The 19,730-nt window shown below is 38.0% G+C and overlaps 2 protein-coding genes across 4 annotated transcripts; one reads left to right on the forward strand and one right to left on the reverse strand.

Annotated features, from left to right (window-relative positions):
• Positions 1 to 1,609: 1,609 nt before the first annotated feature.
• LOC107025352 (pre-mRNA-processing-splicing factor 8A) lies at positions 1,610 to 14,343 on the forward strand. Its single transcript, XM_015226139.2, has 26 exons — positions 1,610 to 2,223; positions 3,232 to 3,355; positions 3,456 to 3,548; positions 3,638 to 4,028; positions 4,496 to 4,976; positions 5,073 to 5,863; positions 5,968 to 6,053; positions 6,145 to 6,327; positions 6,463 to 6,777; positions 7,237 to 7,541; positions 7,625 to 8,079; positions 8,220 to 8,346; positions 8,598 to 8,839; positions 8,929 to 9,052; positions 9,142 to 9,331; positions 9,410 to 9,517; positions 9,979 to 10,232; positions 10,649 to 11,265; positions 11,346 to 11,452; positions 11,556 to 11,810; positions 11,902 to 12,375; positions 12,579 to 12,740; positions 12,823 to 13,020; positions 13,150 to 13,428; positions 13,524 to 13,766; positions 13,889 to 14,343. The coding sequence occupies exons 1-26, from the start codon at positions 1,865 to 1,867 to the stop codon at positions 14,078 to 14,080; spliced, it is 7,155 nt and encodes a 2,384-aa protein (XP_015081625.1). The 5' UTR covers positions 1,610 to 1,864; the 3' UTR covers positions 14,081 to 14,343.
• A 78-nt stretch (positions 14,344 to 14,421) lies between these two features.
• On the reverse strand, positions 14,422 to 19,125 carry LOC107025353 (pentatricopeptide repeat-containing protein At4g33170-like). Of its 3 annotated transcripts, none has more exons than XM_015226142.2 (4): positions 18,912 to 19,125; positions 18,205 to 18,376; positions 15,366 to 17,317; positions 14,422 to 14,800 (listed from the first exon to the last, which is right to left on the reverse strand). In XM_015226142.2, exon 3 carries the CDS (start codon positions 17,238 to 17,240, stop codon positions 15,468 to 15,470), a length of 1,773 nt encoding a protein of 590 aa, XP_015081628.1. In that variant the 5' UTR covers positions 17,241 to 17,317; positions 18,205 to 18,376; positions 18,912 to 19,125; the 3' UTR covers positions 14,422 to 14,800; positions 15,366 to 15,467. The 3 variants fall into 3 exon arrangements, with proteins under 3 accessions (XP_015081628.1, XP_015081626.1, XP_015081627.1); XM_015226140.2 differs by having other exon boundaries at positions 18,175 to 18,376; XM_015226141.2 differs by lacking the exon at positions 18,205 to 18,376.
• Between the last annotated feature and the right edge of the window lie 605 nt (positions 19,126 to 19,730).

Raw genomic sequence — 19,730 nt, forward strand, 5'->3', positions numbered from 1 at the left:
TAAGTCCTCTAAAGAATCCTCAGGAGCATTTGTCTCCTTATTCTTATCCTTTATCCTAGGTTGCTGATCTTTTACATTTATATCATTTTTATCAGATAGTTGAGGGAAGACATATCAGTCCTAACATTTATAACAGTAGGTTGGGGGGGGGGCAGTAGGTGGGGGCTTACTTTTCTTGGGAGTAAGCAATCTGGCTATTTGCATCTCAGTAGGATCCTCAACAATTACAAGAGTACTAATTTGATGTACCATATATATACACATCAACTAAGTCCCCACCCTTTAAGTTGTTAATAAATCTCAACATATCAACATCACTTTTCAACATATAAAAATCACCTCTTTTGTTAATTTTACACCCAAATGTATCAATTTTGTCAACTCTCAATTCTCTCGCAAATTTATGAAAAAACATAATATGAAGTTTATCCATATCGATTCTAAGTTTTTCAAGATCAAAAATTCCATTAGCATACCTGAGTTCAGACTCAAATAAAAAACAACCACCATAATGCAATTGAAGTGTAATAATTGTTGAAGCCATATTCCTACCATGCTTGCAAAGTTATGTAAATTCGTTTAGATGATTGACAAAAAATCCTAAATGACAAAAAACCCTATATAAAAAACCCTAATTTACAAAAAGCCCTAATCGACAAAAAAAATATCTAATTTTAAACTTATTCTTTATGGAATACAACAAAATCCTCTATAATAATATGATATAATCCACTAACAAGAAAGAAATTCAACGCAATTGATAAAAAATAAATAAAAAATGAAAAATACGAAAAAAACCTAGGTTCAACAGATATTCAAGACAAATGTAATTGAATACATAATACTTCTACAAATTATTATTAGGCATGTAAAAAATCAAAATCCTTCCTAAAATCACACCACGACCTCTGCAATAGTAATAAACCCTAATGTGAACTTAAAACATCAAATTAAAAATGAAACATCAAAAACACAATTGCAAAACAGAGAGAATGAAAATCAGTCAACAAACTTACAACTATGGAGTGAAATGCGAACTCAAACACTTCACAAGATCAAAAAGAATTGCGGTCATGAACGATGTAAATCGGGACTAGAGAGTACAACGATCTAGTTGAAAAGGAAAAAAGAAAGAAATGTTTGAAAGAGAAAGCAATAACCTATTTTTAAGATGTCATTTCCTACGTGGCATTCGTGAAAAAGTTACTGTGGCGTTTGTCGTTCACGCACCACTGAGTGGTCAAAAAAAGAATTTAGAATATTGGATTTTAGTGGATTCGAGGATTATACTATCTAATTTCTTTATAAATATATTAATTACGTATTTATTAAATTAATAACTAATTCAATGTCTTACTTTCTATATTCGTGTATAATTTCTTTAGAAGTACTCTTTAGCTTGCAATGAATGTGGAAGGTGAAAAAACTTTAAAACATTTTGATCAATAAATATTTTATTTTTATTAAATAATTTATAACATTTAAATTTAACGCAGACGTAAAATCATAATTTAATTAGCTTAATTTAGGTTTTAATCGACAGTCGAAGTCGGTATCCCGCAGGCCCGCCCGCACCCATCAACACAATTGTTCGAGTCGGTCTTTCACTGATTTTTTATAAACCCCACAACCCAAGCCCTATAGCAAGTTTTGCTCTACTTCACTTCTACTACCGCTCCGTCGCCTCCTCCGTGAATCCATTTTTCACGGCCACAGGACCACCGTCGGTCTCCGGCGACAACTCAATTCGCAAATCTCTGGAGACATTTTACGTTCAAACGTTTATTGAGGTTTTGTAGTTCAGTTAGGGTTTTTGTACTTCTTCGCTCTTATGTAGGTTGAGATTTTGACTTCTAACGAAGTTATGTGGAGTGGAAACGGACAAGATATGTGGAACAATAGTAACATAGCACCACCAGGTACTAGCGGAGGACCGCCGCCGCCGCCGTCGATGATGCAGCCACCTATGATGCCTCCGCCACCTGGTACGAGTTCAGGACAGCCTATGATGCCTCCTGGAACAAGTGGTGGGGGAGCTAGTGGTGCTGGACCGCCTTTACCACCTCCATCTTATACTGTTTTGCCGACTGAAGCTCAGCTTGAAGAGAAAGCTAGGAAATGGATGCAGCTTAACTCTAAGCGGTATAGTGATAAGCGGAAGTTTGGATTTGTGGAGACGCAAAAGGAGGACATGCCTCCGGAACATGTTCGGAAGATTATTAGGTATTTATTCTTTGCAATTCTTAAATTGTGCATTTTTAGGTGTATAACATCATAAAATGCAGGTAATCTATTTGTTGGGTTTAGTTTAGTTTTTTAGGTAATTTGAATAAATGCATTAGTTGGTGTGTATTATCAGATTTTGAGATCGTGCTAATGTATTTAGGAGAGACGTTGTGGTTTAATTAACTAGGTAATAGGCTGGGATTTTTCTTGCAATTGTGTATGACTGAGGTTTTTTCAGATTACAGTACATGGTTTGTTAGAATTGCTCCAAATCTATTTGTAGTTTTTTTTTTGTTTAGTTTATTGATAGCATTAGAGTGTGAGCTTTCTAAGAAATACCTGTAGTGAAATTGTCGAAGCTGTAGGTTTGGGGAAGTTTGGGAGTAAACCAAGGGTTTTGTTACGTGGAATCTAAGTGCTTATTTTTTACGGGGAACAGTAGTTGGTTGTGTACGAGAGCACTAGTTTGGGAAGTGGCGTACATTTTCACAATTAACTTGAGCTTTGATGCTTCTAATTGAAAGTCTTCTTTGTTTAAATAGTGGGTATATGAAAGTATGGTAAATTGGCGTTTACAATGTGGTTTCTTGAGTTCTGATATTTGGTGGGGCCTCATGACCAACTTTGTTGTTACAATATGTGCGCAATTGAATTTAATGAACACCTGGAATGTAGAACCTTGTAATAATGCAGGGACGGGGACTGTCAAATATTATTAAGAAGAGAAATGAAAGAAAAAAGAACGTCTTATCTCAGAATGTGTAGCTCTTCAATTCAAGTTCTTTTGCTCTATATCTTTGATCTCCTTAAAGTTCTGATGTCAGCATAGAAAAACTGCTTTCTTCCACTGTCTCAACATCACTTGTACTTGGGAAATCGTAACTCTGGCGAACCATTAAAAAGAATAAATCATGATTTGGGTGATAATGTTTCCTCAGCTTTATAAATATGTGATTTTGTTGTACTTCTGCTCTGGTTTGCTCATTGAGCATATACATATTACAGGGACCATGGGGATATGTCTTCAAAAAAATATCGTCATGATAAACGTGTGTATCTCGGAGCTCTTAAATTTGTACCACATGCTGTTTACAAACTCCTTGAGAACATGCCTATGCCGTGGGAGCAGGTACTACTTATAACCTTTTTAATTATTCTATTCTGACTGTGCTTTGTCTTGTTACTAGTCAAATCTTCAGTTTGTTCTAAAATACTTTTTTATTTAATAGGTTCGAGATGTAAAAATCCTGTACCATATTACTGGTGCTATTACATTCGTTAACGAGATTCCATGGGTTGTTGAACCTATATATCTGGCTCAGGTATGCCAACTTTGCTTTGCTTTGGTTTTGTTTCCAACTACACTGAGTTATATATGGTTAGACTGATTCATAATTATGAAATATTCCAGTGGGGCACAATGTGGATCATGATGAGAAGGGAGAAGAGAGACCGGCGACATTTCAAGAGAATGCGTTTTCCTCCCTTTGACGATGAGGAACCACCGTTAGATTATGCTGATAATCTTTTGGATGTTGATCCTTTGGAGCCAATCCAGTTGGAGTTGGATGAAGAAGAGGATTCTGCGGTTTATAACTGGTTTTATGACCATAAGCCACTGGTGAAAACAAAGCTTATTAATGGTCCTAGTTACCGCAGGTGGCATTTGTCCCTCCCTATAATGGCAACACTTCACCGACTGGCTGGACAGCTTCTTTCAGACCTGACTGATCGCAATTACTTCTACTTGTTTGATATGGAGTCTTTTTTCACTGCTAAAGCATTGAACATGTGCATACCTGGTAAGAAATATTCTCAACTAGTCCTTAGTTCTCTTTTTTCTATCTTCTGAGTTCTTAGCTAATTTGTCTGTCGAGGAAATGCTGGTGGTCTGAACTTTAGCTCTGCCTCGCTGAAAGATTATCCTCTGATGGAATTCTAGATTTTCTTTATTCTGCCTATTTCCTGCATAACCTTATCCAGAAGGTATACCTGTGTGATTGGTAGTTCAGGAACCTAAAAATTATGATAATTCTGAGTTCTCCCATATGTTCATTATTTGGTGGGGTATTTCCGTGATAGCCCTGCATATTTGGCTTTCCTCTTCTAATTTAGGTAGTAAATAGGTAGTGTGTCACATTTGAACACGGTTTCCTTCTAATATCTATTGTTCTATCCCTTTTTCCTGGATTAGAGAGGGTAATTATTTTTCACGGCACATGTTGATCCGTTGGTAGATTCCCTTCACTAAGAAGCTTTTATTCTGCAGGTGGTCCAAAGTTCGAACCTTTATATCGTGACATGGAGAAAGGAGACGAAGACTGGAACGAGTTCAATGATATCAACAAATTGATCATCAGGTCACCACTTAGGACAGAGTACAGAATTGCCTTCCCTCATCTCTATAACAACAGGCCAAGAAAGGTCAGGCTTGGCATATATCACACTCCGATGATCATGTACATAAAAACAGAGGATCCTGATCTACCTGCTTTTTATTATGATCCGCTGATACATCCCATAGTCACCAAGGACCGAAGAGAGAAGAAAGTTTCTGATGACGACGACGATGATGATTTCGCCTTACCTGAGGGTGTGGAGCCGTTGCTGACAGAGACTCCAATCTATACTGATACTACTGCTGCTGGTATCTCCCTATTGTTTGCCCCACGCCCATTTAACATGAGATCTGGTCGAACAAGACGTGCAGAAGATATTCCCCTTGTTTCTGATTGGTTTAAGGAGCACTGGTATGCTTTCATCTTTTCTTTTGCTTATCTTGTTTGTCATGGTAAGTTAATCCTTAATACTTCAAATGTATTAACTATCTATTTTGTTTCCTCCAGTCCTCCATCATATCCTGTCAAGGTTCGCGTCAGTTATCAGAAGTTGTTGAAATGTTTTGTATTGAACGAGTTGCATCACAGACCCCCCAAGGCCCAGAAGAAGAAGCACCTCTTTCGCTCACTTCAAGCCACAAAATTTTTCCAAACCACAGAACTTGATTGGGCAGAGGCTGGTCTTCAAGTTTGTAAGCAGGGATATAATATGCTGAATCTCTTGATCCATAGGAAGAACCTGAACTATCTTCATCTTGATTACAATTTTAATTTGAAGCCTGTTAAGACACTAACTACCAAGGAGCGTAAGAAATCGCGGTTTGGAAATGCTTTCCACCTGTGTCGTGAAATTCTGCGTTTGACAAAGCTTGTTGTTGATGCCAATGTCCAGTTTCGTCTGGGAAATGTTGATGCGTTTCAGCTGGCAGATGGCTTGCAATACATTTTCTCGCATGTTGGTCAGTTGACGGGTATGTATCGTTACAAGTACAGGCTTATGAGGCAGATTCGGATGTGCAAGGATCTGAAACATTTGATCTATTATCGATTTAATACCGGGCCAGTTGGAAAAGGTCCTGGTTGTGGTTTCTGGGCACCTATGTGGAGGGTGTGGTTATTCTTTCTTCGGGGTATAGTACCTCTTTTGGAACGTTGGTTAGGAAATCTACTGGCAAGGCAATTTGAGGGTCGCCATTCAAAGGGGGTGGCCAAGACTGTCACAAAGCAACGTGTTGAAAGCCATTTCGATTTGGAACTCCGTGCTGCAGTAATGCATGATGTCCTTGATGCTATGCCAGGTAACACTTTTCTATTGTTGCTTGTCCGTCTCTTTTGGGATGCTTCTATTTCATTCAGTTACTCAACCAATGCTTTTGACTAATATAGTGGTTATTTACTGCAGAGGGGATCAAGCAAAATAAAGCAAGAACCATCTTACAGCATCTTAGTGAAGCATGGCGTTGTTGGAAGGCAAATATTCCTTGGAAGGTATTATTCCCATCCTTTTCCCCCTCTCCACAACAATGAGTTTTGCGTAAGACAAGTCATTCAGTTGCTTTTTTGGCTATTTGTTTATTAGGTCCCCGGTTTGCCTGTTCCTATTGAAAACATGATTCTCCGCTATGTCAAATCCAAAGCTGATTGGTGGACAAATGTTGCTCACTACAACCGTGAACGTATAAGAAGAGGAGCAACTGTTGACAAGACAGTGTGCCGGAAAAACCTTGGAAGATTGACTCGCCTTTGGCTGAAGGCTGAACAGGTAATAACTGCTGTTATTATCTGTGGTTATTTTTAACTCAAAAAATCGTTTTCGGTTTTCCCTCTTATTACATTTCCTTATTGGTGAAAGCTTGGGGTAATTCATGCTCCTTTGTCGTTTTCTTGCAATTGACAGGAGCGACAACATAACTACTTGAAAGACGGACCATATGTTACTCCAGAAGAAGCAGTAGCCATATATACTACCACTGTGCATTGGTTGGAGTCGAGGAAGTTTTCTCCTATACCATTCCCTCCGTTGTCATACAAGCATGACACAAAGCTACTAATCCTTGCACTTGAGAGACTGAAAGAATCTTACAGTGTGGCTGTGAGGTTGAACCAGCAGCAAAGGGAAGAGTTGGGTCTCATTGAGCAAGCTTATGATAATCCTCATGAAGCTTTATCACGAATTAAGCGTCATCTGCTTACTCAGCGTGCCTTCAAAGAAGTAAGTTTCACCATTTGAAAGATATCTTTTGAGTGTTAATATGCTGATCTGGTTGTACTAATTATGATCTTTTTGCACCATCCTATGTTGAGAAAGTTCAGATCTTAGGATTCACTTTATCCAAATATCCTAAATCAAGAATGAGGCATGCTCCAATCTTACAACCGGTCCCAATTGGTCAAGTATCATGTAAAAAACCCTAGGTCAATGATATCATTTATAAGTTTTGGATACATTGAGGTTCTGTTTCCTTTTATTCTCACTAGGGATTAGGGATTAAATGTGAATTGAATTCAAACAGACGTTAGTTGATTGATTTCGGGTTTAGTTTGAACAAATTCTAGATTCATGCTCTAATATTTTTCTGGATGTTGCTAAACTGAGCCCTCCAGAATTAGTTTGGTAGTTTTTTGTGAGAATAGCTTTCTGACAGAAGGTACTGATGATTGCATTTCACAGGTTGGTATTGAGTTTATGGACTTGTACAGCTACCTCATTCCAGTTTATGAGATTGAGCCACTTGAGAAGATTACTGATGCATATCTGGATCAGTACCTATGGTATGAAGGTGATAAGCGTCATCTCTTCCCAAATTGGATTAAGCCTGCCGACTCAGAGCCACCACCTCTGTTGGTGTACAAATGGTGTCAAGGCATAAACAATTTGCAAGGAGTATGGGACACTAGTGAAGGACAGTGTGTGGTGATGCTGCAGACCAAGTTTGAGAAGTTCTTTGAAAAGATCGACTTGACCATGCTGAACAGGTTTGTCATTGGAGCTATTGGTATTTAAATTTGATAATGGGTTTTATGGTATTTGTTTTAACCTACTTTTTATTTTCTTGTAGGCTTCTGCGTTTGGTGCTCGACCACAATATTGCTGATTATGTCACTGCAAAAAACAATGTCGTGCTGTCTTACAAAGATATGAGCCATACAAATTCATACGGGCTGATACGGGGCCTTCAGTTTGCTTCATTTGTTGTACAGTACTATGGACTTGTGTTGGATCTTTTGCTCCTTGGTTTAACTCGAGCAAGTGAAATTGCGGGTCCACCACAGATGCCTAATGAGTTCATTACCTATAGTGATTCTAGAGTGGAAACAAGGCATCCAATCCGGTTGTACTCTCGATACATTGACAAGGTGCATATATTATTTCGCTTCACTCATGAAGAGGCTCGGGACCTTATCCAAAGATATCTTACTGAGCATCCTGATCCCAACAATGAAAATATGGTTGGTTATAACAACAAGAAATGCTGGCCAAGGGATGCAAGAATGAGGCTCATGAAGCATGATGGTAATTGTTATTTAGTTTTTTCCATGTTCCTTAATTTTGAATTTGTGTAGTTAGTGTTTACGGGTAAATATTAATGAGTGTTGATTTATTTTCATGTTACTATGGAACTTGACTTCCATTTTGGTTAATTCACATTTCAGTTAATCTTGGGAGAAGTGTCTTCTGGGACATGAAGAATCGACTGCCTAGAAGTATCACTACTTTGGAGTGGGAAAATAGCTTTGTCTCTGTTTATAGCAAAGATAATCCGAACTTGCTCTTCAGCATGTATGTGCCTCTTTCTGTTTGTTTTCTGTTATTGCTTTCGGATGGTGATGTCTACTACCGAGAATCCTGTAGGTTGCTTAAATATATTCTTTGGGTGGTGGCAATGGGACTGGATGATTCTATATGCCAAATCTTTTAGGAAACTGTTTTGTTTAGCATGTCTGGATTAGAGTGGTTTATGGCTTACTCTTTTATTGTGGTCTCTGTTATCTACTTACGTTGAATGAGCTTATGTTGATATGCTTGTTTAGGTGTGGGTTTGAAGTTCGGATACTGCCTAAGATTAGAATGACCCAAGAGGCATTCAGCAATACAAGAGACGGAGTCTGGAATTTGCAAAACGAGCAGACTAAGGAACGCACGGCTGTTGCCTTCTTGCGTGTAGATGATGAACACATGAAGGTGTTTGAGAATCGTGTTAGGCAGATCCTTATGTCCTCTGGCTCTACAACATTCACAAAGATCGTTAACAAATGGAACACTGCTCTTATTGGTAACATCTTGTTCTAAGAATTATTCCTGCATGAACTTTGGTCTTGCTAGTTGGTCCTTGCAACTGAGGTTTCTGGTTCGTTCTTGTAGGCCTCATGACATATTTCCGTGAAGCAACAGTGCATACACAAGAGTTGCTGGACCTGCTGGTCAAATGTGAAAACAAGATACAAACTCGTATTAAGATTGGTCTGAACTCAAAAATGCCTAGCAGGTTAGTTGTTGAATTATGTTTGACCTTGTGTCTGGAATTAGCTAGCTAAACTTTCAGTAATTATATTTTATTTGATGAATATGTTTTAGGTTTCCTCCTGTTATTTTCTACACACCAAAGGAAATTGGAGGGCTTGGAATGTTGTCAATGGGTCACATATTGATCCCCCAGAGTGATCTTAGGTATAGTCAGCAAACAGATGTTGGTGTCACACATTTCAGAAGTGGAATGAGCCATGAAGAGGACCAATTGATCCCAAATCTGTACCGGTACATACAGGTGAGTTTTGATGCTGGCTGACTTATTCTTTTGTCCGTCTAACTTATTAGCTAATACCAATTTATTACTCCTTGACAGCCTTGGGAAAGTGAGTTTATAGACTCTCAGAGAGTTTGGGCCGAGTATGCTTTGAAAAGGCAGGAAGCCCAGGCACAGAATAGGCGCTTGACTCTTGAAGATTTGGAAGTGAGTTTCCTTTCTTTTCTACGTTGATAACTCTCTTTGTCATTTGGATAAGTAGGATTGTCTACAACCTCTGCCGTACTCTCTCTTAAGTGGTTTACAGGCCAAGCCAAAATCACATTGTTTGTAATAATTTTGTATGGCTTTTGAGACTCCCAACAGGGGAAAAAAACAGAACACAAGCTGGTGAGAGATGATATTTTGTGCCCATTCTCTCTGTCTACTCTCTTTTTAACTGTTTTCACACGGAGTCGAAATCAAGTTGTTTGTGACATTTTTTATTTCCTTTAGTTATTGCTCAAAAAGAAAAAAAAAATACCAGAGCTAGTGGGAGATGCTGAAATCATGCCCAACACATTCTTGCTTTTTTTTGGTGTGTGTGTGTGTGTATTAACAGCTTTCATGCTATTTTGAGCAATTGGTTATTTGCTCATTTTGTTAACTTGCCTCTTGTGATCCATTAGGACTCGTGGGATCGTGGAATACCTCGAATCAATACATTGTTCCAGAAGGATCGCCACACCCTTGCATATGACAAAGGATGGAGAGTAAGAACAGATTTTAAGCAGTACCAAGTTCTTAAGCAGAATCCGTTCTGGTGGACACACCAGAGGCATGATGGGAAGCTATGGAACCTGAATAATTATCGTACTGATGTTATTCAAGCTCTTGGAGGAGTTGAAGGAATTCTGGAGCATACATTATTCAAAGGAACATAGTATGCTCTCTTCCTCACCGCTCTTTGCATTTCATTTATCTTGCTGGTTTCACATATTGATAGTACAGCACAGCAGTCTCTGTGCCTTATGCTCTCCTATTCAGTTAGGGTTTTCGTTTCCTGCTTGTTATGTTATGTCTTATTAGTCTTGGAATTAACAATAAATAGAAGGCTCGAACAATGTGGCAATGGTTTAAGGTGTTGTGCTGTCATTATCTGGTACAGCCTGCATGGCTAGCAATTTTACTCTTTTTTACTTTCAAGAGTGATTCAAGGAATTTTTTTTTGGGGGTGGTGGTGGTGATGAGGTGGTGGTATGCTTTTACTCTCTGAAGTGGGTTATTTTGTCTCAGTTTTGCACAAGTTCCTTGATTCCGGTTTTGCTAACTCAGTTCCTTTTTCCTTTTGATATTCAGTTTCCCTACATGGGAGGGACTTTTCTGGGAGAAAGCTTCAGGTTTTGAGGAATCCATGAAGTACAAGAAACTGACTAATGCTCAACGATCTGGGCTTAATCAAATTCCAAATCGTAGGTTTACACTTTGGTGGTCACCAACCATAAATAGGGCAAATGTCTATGTTGGTTTCCAAGTACAACTGGATCTGACTGGGATATTTATGCACGGGAAGATTCCAACTCTGAAGATATCTTTAATACAGATATTCCGTGCACATTTGTGGCAGAAGATCCATGAGAGTGTTGTCATGGATCTCTGCCAAGTTTTGGATCAAGAGTTGGATGCATTGGAAATTGAAACTGTACAGAAGGAAACGATTCATCCAAGAAAGAGTTACAAAATGAATAGCTCGTGTGCTGACATCCTTCTCTTTGCTGCGCATAGATGGCCAATGTCAAAACCTAGTCTTGTGGCTGAATCAAAGGATGTGTTTGACCAGAAAGCTAGCAACAAATACTGGATAGATGTGCAGCTTCGGTGGGGTGACTATGATTCTCATGATATTGAGCGTTATACACGAGCAAAGTTCATGGATTACACAACGGACAATATGTCTATTTATCCATCGCCTACTGGTATGTGACATGTGCATTTGTTGATCAATCGAATTCATTCCCTTTGTCAGACAAGTTTTAGTTACTTGTTCTTTTTTCAGGCGTTATGATTGGACTTGACCTTGCTTACAACTTGCATTCCGCCTTTGGAAACTGGTTTCCTGGTTCAAAACCATTGCTTGCCCAAGCCATGAACAAGATTATGAAGGTATCTCTCCCTTCAAAATCATCCATTATTTTCGTACAGTGGTGCATATGCACAGTATGTGTTACAACTGAGTTTCTTAACATCCTTATGTTCCATTATGCAGTCAAATCCTGCGCTCTATGTGCTGAGGGAACGCATAAGGAAAGGGTTGCAACTGTATTCTTCAGAGCCCACAGAACCATATTTATCATCTCAGAACTATGGAGAGATATTCAGCAATCAAATCATCTGGTTTGTTGATGACACAAATGTGTACCGTGTGACCATCCACAAGACCTTCGAGGGAAATCTGACAACAAAGCCCATAAATGGTGCAATTTTCATTTTCAATCCCAGGACAGGTCAACTGTTTTTGAAGGTAAGTGCAGTTCGACTATAATTTTCTCATGAACTCTTTGGGAGAACTCCATTGTTCAGTAGCTAATGTGTCCTGTTCTTTTCATTTACAGGTCATTCACACAAGTGTGTGGGCAGGGCAAAAGCGTCTTGGCCAACTGGCGAAGTGGAAAACAGCCGAAGAAGTGGCTGCGCTTGTTAGGTCTTTGCCTGTTGAAGAACAACCAAAGCAAATTATTGTGACTCGGAAGGGAATGCTTGATCCATTGGAGGTCCACTTGCTCGATTTTCCAAATATTGTTATCAAAGGAAGTGAGCTGCAATTACCATTCCAGGCTTGTTTGAAGATAGAGAAATTTGGTGATCTGATACTGAAGGCTACAGAGCCACAAATGGTTCTGTTCAACATATATGATGATTGGTTGAAGAGTATCTCATCTTATACAGCATTCTCCAGGCTCATCCTCATTCTGCGTGCGCTCCATGTGAACAATGAGAAGGCTAAGATGTTACTCAAGCCTGACAAGTCTATCATTACTGAGCCTCACCACATCTGGCCTTCACTTACAGATGACCAGTGGATGAAGGTATGCTTTAGTCAATGTACCTATGCTTCATCTGGTATTTGCCATACCTTGATATTGTGAAAGGAATTCTTGTCAGTGGCTTTATGAGCGCTCTTCACAAGGAGAATCTCTCTTTTTGTTTTGTTTGGTAGTGCACCTGTTAGGTTTTTGATTTTGATTTGGTTGACGTATTTCTAATTCTGGATTGTTGTGCATGGTTTCAGGTTGAGGTAGCGCTTCGAGATCTCATTCTCTCAGACTATGCAAAAAAGAACAATGTGAACACATCAGCATTGACAGTGTCTGAGATCCGTGATATTATACTTGGAGCTGAGATAACTCCTCCATCACAGCAGCGCCAACAGATAGCTGAGATTGAGAAACAGGTAATGCTTTTGGTCCCTCTAGTACTTGGCGAAGTAGTGTTTTGTTTTAGATTTGCTGTTGCTGATGTACATACCCTTTCAGGCGAAGGAAGCAAGTCAACTGACTGCTGTTACGACAAAGACAACTAATGTCCATGGTGATGAGTTGATTGTTACTACAACAAGTCCCTATGAACAAGCTGCCTTTGGCTCTAAAACAGATTGGCGTGTCAGAGCAATTTCTGCTACAAATCTCTATCTCCGTGTGAACCACATATATGTAAATTCAGAGGATATAAAGGTGCTCATTTTGTCGCCTTCTTTTGCTCAACTAGATACTATACCTTTTTATCACTTTCTACCTAGAATCATTGTAGTTAACAAAAAAAAAATTATTCTTCTAACATTCCGATTTTGACAACTTGTTCAGGAGACTGGATATACTTACATCATGCCAAAAAATATACTGAAGAAGTTCATCTGCATTGCTGATCTGCGGACACAAATTGCTGGTTACTTATATGGTGTAAGTCCACCAGATAATCCTCAGGTGAAAGAAATCCGGTGTATTGCAATGCCTCCACAGTGGGGCACACATCAGCAGGTGCATCTACCTTCTGGTCTTCCTGAGCATGATTTTCTCACTGACTTGGAGCCGTTGGGATGGATGCATACACAACCAAATGAGCTTCCTCAGTTATCGCCACAGGTCAACTTCTACTGAGTTATTCCTGGCATCTGGTTAGGTTTGTCTATTTCCTCTATGCACGGCTCTTCTGATGTGTGAATTATTCTGAATAACAGGATGTGACTTCACATGCTCGGGTCCTGGAGAACAACAAACACTGGGACGGAGAGAAGTGTATTATATTGACATGCAGTTTCACGCCAGGGTCTTGTTCATTAACTGCGTATAAGTTGACGCCAACCGGGTATGAATGGGGACGTGCTAACAAGGATACAGGAAGTAACCCTCATGGTTACCTGCCAACCCATTACGAGAAGGTCCAGATGCTGTTGAGTGACCGATTCCTTGGCTTTTATATGGTAAGTATGCAAGAAAAATTATTTGGTTGGATTTTTTATTGCTGCATCAGTGTTTCCCTGCATGTTTGCGATATGCTTTCTCCAAACTAGATCCGAATCTAAATTGATATATTTTGGTGCAGGTACCTGATAATGGACCTTGGAATTACAACTTCATGGGAGTGAAACACACTGTTAGCATGAAATATGGAGTGAAGCTAGGAACACCTCGTGAGTACTACAATGAGGATCACAGACCGACACATTTCCTGGAATTCAGTAATATGGAGGAAGGTGATACTGCTGAGGCAGATCGAGAGGATACATTTACATAATATACTGCTATCATTTCCAATCAGAATGGTTACTTTTGTGTTCTTGTATTGTTTAAGCTGTAATAGAGAGTGAGTGTAGTGGCGGATGGAACAAAGTTGTAAATATATGAAAATGATATTGTGGCTGTATACTTTTTATCGGAGGATGAGCCTCTGCTAGCTTTAAGCTGGTATAGAATTTTAATATTTAGCTGGGCTCTGCTTGTTTGCAGTGAAACAAACAGATGCTTGTACATTAGAGGAAGTAAAATTGTTTTTGGGTATTCTGAATTTCCCTTAAACATTGATTATTGTTTGTACCAATACTGATTTTCTTAAGAGAAACTAGAGACTGCGCATAGTAAGAGAAACCACAGAATTTTCTTATTTCACATTTGTGCAACATGAAAAACAACAGGGGATCCATATTAGCTGATATCAGCCTTGGAAACGTATTGTATCATTTCCCATCAATGCAGACTGGTATTTAAAGAATGTTTCACCAAAAATTTACAGCTTTGATGTAACTCTTATAATCACTGAAGATTCTCTTAGCCAAACACCCATGGCTAGAGAGGCACCACTGCAACTTCACTTTGTAACTTCCAAGTATAGTGTATGGGGATCGACTTTTCGCAGCTTGTTGCTGCAGACTCTCTTTGAACAACACAATATGTTTCGTATTTAATGATCTGCTGATGCTTATGGATAATGTACTTCCATGAGTGGTGACATATGTATCTGCAAAACAGAGTGAGGCTCTAATACTTGTCTTTATCTATATAATAAAAGACATACACTTTGAAAGAACAAAACAGAGCCAACGAGGGAAGGATATCAGGTAATAAAAGATTTTCTCTGACAAAAAAAGTATCGGCTTTTTAGATGCTGGAAGAAGTCATGTGATGGCAAAAACATGAAGAGAATACAAGTGTGTATATGAAATTAGAGAGTATAGCTGCTCGTATAACCAAATCAGACACAGGTCAAAGAATTTAGAAATTTCTTATGCACCTTTAAGAGGTGAATTTCAGTAAGTGGGGATCGAAATTCCAAATTCATCCCTAAAGAATTGAGGGCAACAAACTCTCAGCTGTTACCAATGCATAGGGTGAGTGCAGTCACAAAACTCAACCTGTCACCCTAAACATATAAACTCTTAGCTAAATATCAAGAACAACAGCTAAATAACCAAACCGTCCGATTACATCATGAAGGAAGACACAACAACATTCATCTCCAAGGATCAAATTTTAAAACACCAAAAACAGTTTGGAAGAAGCAGATTGAAAAGATAAGTCCACACCTTTGTTAGTTCAGTAAAATCTGTCAGTTCAGAAACCCTTCGTACGTGCCGAGCTTAATGTCCGCAAGAGTGCTGAAGCTAGGAGGATCAGATCTGCCTTTCCTATGCTGAATCAAGGAGAATAATTTCTTCATCCCATCCACAGCCTAAAGTTCCAAGCACATTAACGATTTCCTCGATCCTCGAGTTCGCAAAATTGCCAATTGTGAACTTCTCAACAGATCCCTTCACTTCAATAAGACTATGACCAGCCTCCTTCTTTAAACCACAACTCTTCAGCATTTTTCTTGCCTCTGCTACACTATCCCACTTCTCGTCTGAAGCATATAAGTTTGATAACAAAACATAAGGCGAAGTAGAAACTGGTTGAAGCTGTAGGAGCTTCTTAGCCATTCTTTCCCCAATTACAACATCACCATGCAGCCGACAAGCTGAAAGTAAGCAACCTAAAACAACTGAATCATTCCCAAAGGGGTACCTTTGCATGTGTTCTTCAGCATCTTTCAGTCTCCCAGCTCGTCCTAGTAAATCAATGAGGCAAGAGAAATGTTCAATGTCGGGAGTAACCCCATAAATCTCATTCATAGTATTGAAGTAATATAGGCCCTCATCTACAAGCCCTGCATGATTGCAAGCGATTAAAAGTCCAAGAAATGTGACAGAATCAGGCTTTAAACCATCACTCATCATCTCCTTGAATAATTTCGTAACTTTTTTCCCATGGCCATGGTTAGCAAATGCAGCAATGACACTATTCCATGAGACAAGGTTACGAAAATTCATTAGCCTAAAAGTTGTATAAGCATACTGGATACAGCCACATTTAGCATACATGTTGACAAGGGCATTGACAACACCAATATCCACACTTGAGCTTTTTCTAATAAGATGAGCATGTATTTGCCGCCCAAATTGCAGCGAACCCATGCCAGCACATGCAGAAAGCAGACTAGCAAAGGTAAACTCATCAGGCCCTCCATCAAAATATTCCACCATCTCTCTAAAAACAACCAAGGCCTTAGAATGATCATCACAACGAGAACAAGCAGCAATAAGAGTATTCCATGAAATGACATCTTTCTCTTTGATTGATCTGAAAATTTTGTCAGCTTCATTTAGCAAGTTCAAATTTGAGTACATTGTCATTATTATATTGCCTATAAAGGCAGTCCCATCAAGTTTGAGCTTGATTGTTTGGCTATGCAATTGCATTCCTTTCCCCAAATCATGTGCAGTATTGCAGGTTCCCAATAAGCCGACAAAGGTAAAGCGGTCCGGAACCAACCCTTGTTGGCACATACTTCTGTAGACTTCAAATGCTTTCTCTCTTTGATTACTTTCTACCAAACCCATTATGATTGTGTTGTAAGAGACATCAGTAAGACTAGGTGTCAATGCAAAAACTGATAGAGCATCACTACATTGACCATTTTTCATGTACATTGAAATCAGAGAGTTGGACACAAACGAAATGGACGAACACCCTAATTTGATAGACTGGGAATGTATTTGTCTACCAAGTTTCAAGGCCAAGAGGTTAGCACATGAGCTAAGAGCACTAGCAAGGACAAATTCATTGGGCTCTAGTGGCATTTGGGAGTAGAGGCTGATAGCCATAAGGTGTTTCCCATCTTGATCATAACCAGCGATCATGGCCGACCAGGTAACGAGATTTCTTTTGGACATCTCATTAAAAATCTGACAGGCAAAGTTAATATTTCCACACTTGGCATACATGTTGAGGATGTGATTGGATATGAGAACATCACCCTGTAAGCCTGACTTGATTGCAGCTGCATGAAGAGAGAGTCCATAATGGAATGCCTTGGTCTTAGAACAATGATGCAATAGTGAACCAAGAATTTCTGGTACCATTTACCATACACGAAGGGAAGTTCTCATGTACTATAACATCTCTTATATCAAAAAGGTCTTCACTCAAGCAAATAAACCTGCACGAAAGGTTCAGCAAATAAGGGCAGAGGACAAAAGCAAAACCGTTCATAATTATAATTATAACTAATTCAAAAAAAGTACAAGTTTTTCTTTCATCATCAGGCCAATAACATAGAAGTTTCACATATATGTGAATATTACAAAAACACCCATCACATAAAAGAACATTATATTTTATCCAGCAAAACCACTTACTCGCTCCTTCTGTGTAACCTACTCATATTCTTTCTCTATATTGTTCTCAAAGTTAGCTTCACCATTGGCATTAACTCCAAAACTAGTCCTGTTTTCCCCTTTATCTTCGCCAAACAACATAACTAAACTCGAAAAAGAAAATAATAACATAATTAAAAAAAAAAAGAAGCAAAAGACAGCCTAGTGAAGAAGGAAAGACAAAAGGAGAGGTACATGGAGAAGTGGAAAATGTTGCAAATCGGAGTCATTTCAACTTTATGAAGCTTACAACAACTAAGAGGTTTATCAAAAAGAAGTGCTCTTTACCACATGAATGTCATTTTTTCACTTGGCAAATAAAACTTCAATTCACACCTCCTCAAACTTTCTTGTTATTTTTTAAGATCTAAAAAATTGCATCTAGTAGCTTCTACATTTCTATAAACAACAATTTAACCAAAAAAGCAAAAGCAAATCAATCATCTTACTATTTCATTCAAGATGAGTAACCAAACCAAACAACACAAGTTCTTTGAAACAGAGGACTTGTGCAACTTGACAAAGTAACTGTATAAAATGCACAAGCAATATATACATAGCTCTTTTATATAACATATAGATAAATTAACTGCACTTCATCTTCATAAACATACAAGTTATGTGGTCATCATTAAATTACCTACAAAGTAAGGTGGAACAAGAACTCAACTTGGGCCATTATTGAATTTCCTCCTCTTCTTCTTTTTAGCTACAATCCAGACAAGTTTGATAACCAAAAATCCTAATCTTGCATCATCATCTCAAGCACAGATTTGGAATTATCTTTTTGCTAATGTTTGTATACATTATTTATCTCCCTTGTTTCCATTCCCCCTTCAATTCTTAAAACACAAAATAATAAAAAAATATGAGAAGTTTCCTCTAAACATTCGAAAACCAGATCTGTATTAAATAGCAAAGATATATATGCATATCCAACTTTCACACATGAGGACTAATTCCACGGTATATCTGTCACCTCACACAAGCAACAAGTACCTCTTGTCCAACAAAGCTAGGACAAATGAGACTCTGCTGGAATATGAACCTAAGATGATTCTCAACTCACTTCATTGACCACTACGCAACACCCTTGGCTGCAAATCCTCCATTATACTATCTTATCAATTTTACTGAACTTATCAAATATACCCTCAATTAACATTTTCCCCCAATTTCTACAAAATCTACCCATAAAATGAAGACTTGATTAGCAAAATCAAAACACTAACAGAAAAATATATAAAATGTGTAGATATAATTACACTCTTCATTCAACAATTTTTCTGTATCAGTTAAAAATTGGTCGAATTGAGTCTGAAACGGAGCAGGAACAAAAATTAATGGAGGAAAAATTCGAAGTAGTATATGAAATACCTCTTCTGGTGAAACCTATCAGCAATTTATAGGATGATTGATAAGACTCTGCTCTTCTTCAACTTCCGTCAATGGCTATCCAATTCAATAATGAAATTGCCGCCGGTATTTCAACTTCCGTCAATGACTATAAAATTGCCGCCGGTATTTAGTAATCGGTAAAATTGGACAATAGAGTTGAATAATAATTAAGTAAAGTTAAAAAATCGAAATTTCGCAAATAGCCACTAAAATAATCATAATTAGGCTATAATTATAGTTTGTTAATTTTTATTCATAGTTATATATTATAATTATTGAATTGTATACGTGTATTCGTCGACTTATTATATATGTGTCACTGGTATACATGTGAGCGAGATTAGGAGAGAAAGGATAGAGATAAGCGAGATTGTAAGACAAAGGATAGAGGCCAGCGAGATACGATAGAGAGATGAGAGAGGCGAATTGTATTTGTATATCTGTCGTATAATTATATATATATATATATATATATATATATATATATATAATTTGTTTTTGTACATGCATATAAGAGGAGAGAGATGAGAGAGAGGAAGAGAGGAGAGATGCACACATAATTATAGCTAAAATTAAATTGTAAATAGTAATTAATAAAAATTATAATTATATTAGTTAATTAACTAAAGTGTTTATTTATTCGCGTAATTTCCTCAAAACTATATTTAGTCTTTTTCTTAAATGGAAAAAGAAGTATAGTCATCCACAAAATTTAAGTTAATTACTTTTGTCTATTTATTTACTTTTATATTTATATCTATAGAAATATTAATTATCTTAAAAGAACTTATAACCTAG

This window comes from Solanum pennellii, chromosome 7 (assembly GCF_001406875.1).
Source record: "Solanum pennellii chromosome 7, SPENNV200".
Classification (NCBI taxonomy): domain Eukaryota; kingdom Viridiplantae; phylum Streptophyta; class Magnoliopsida; order Solanales; family Solanaceae; genus Solanum; species Solanum pennellii.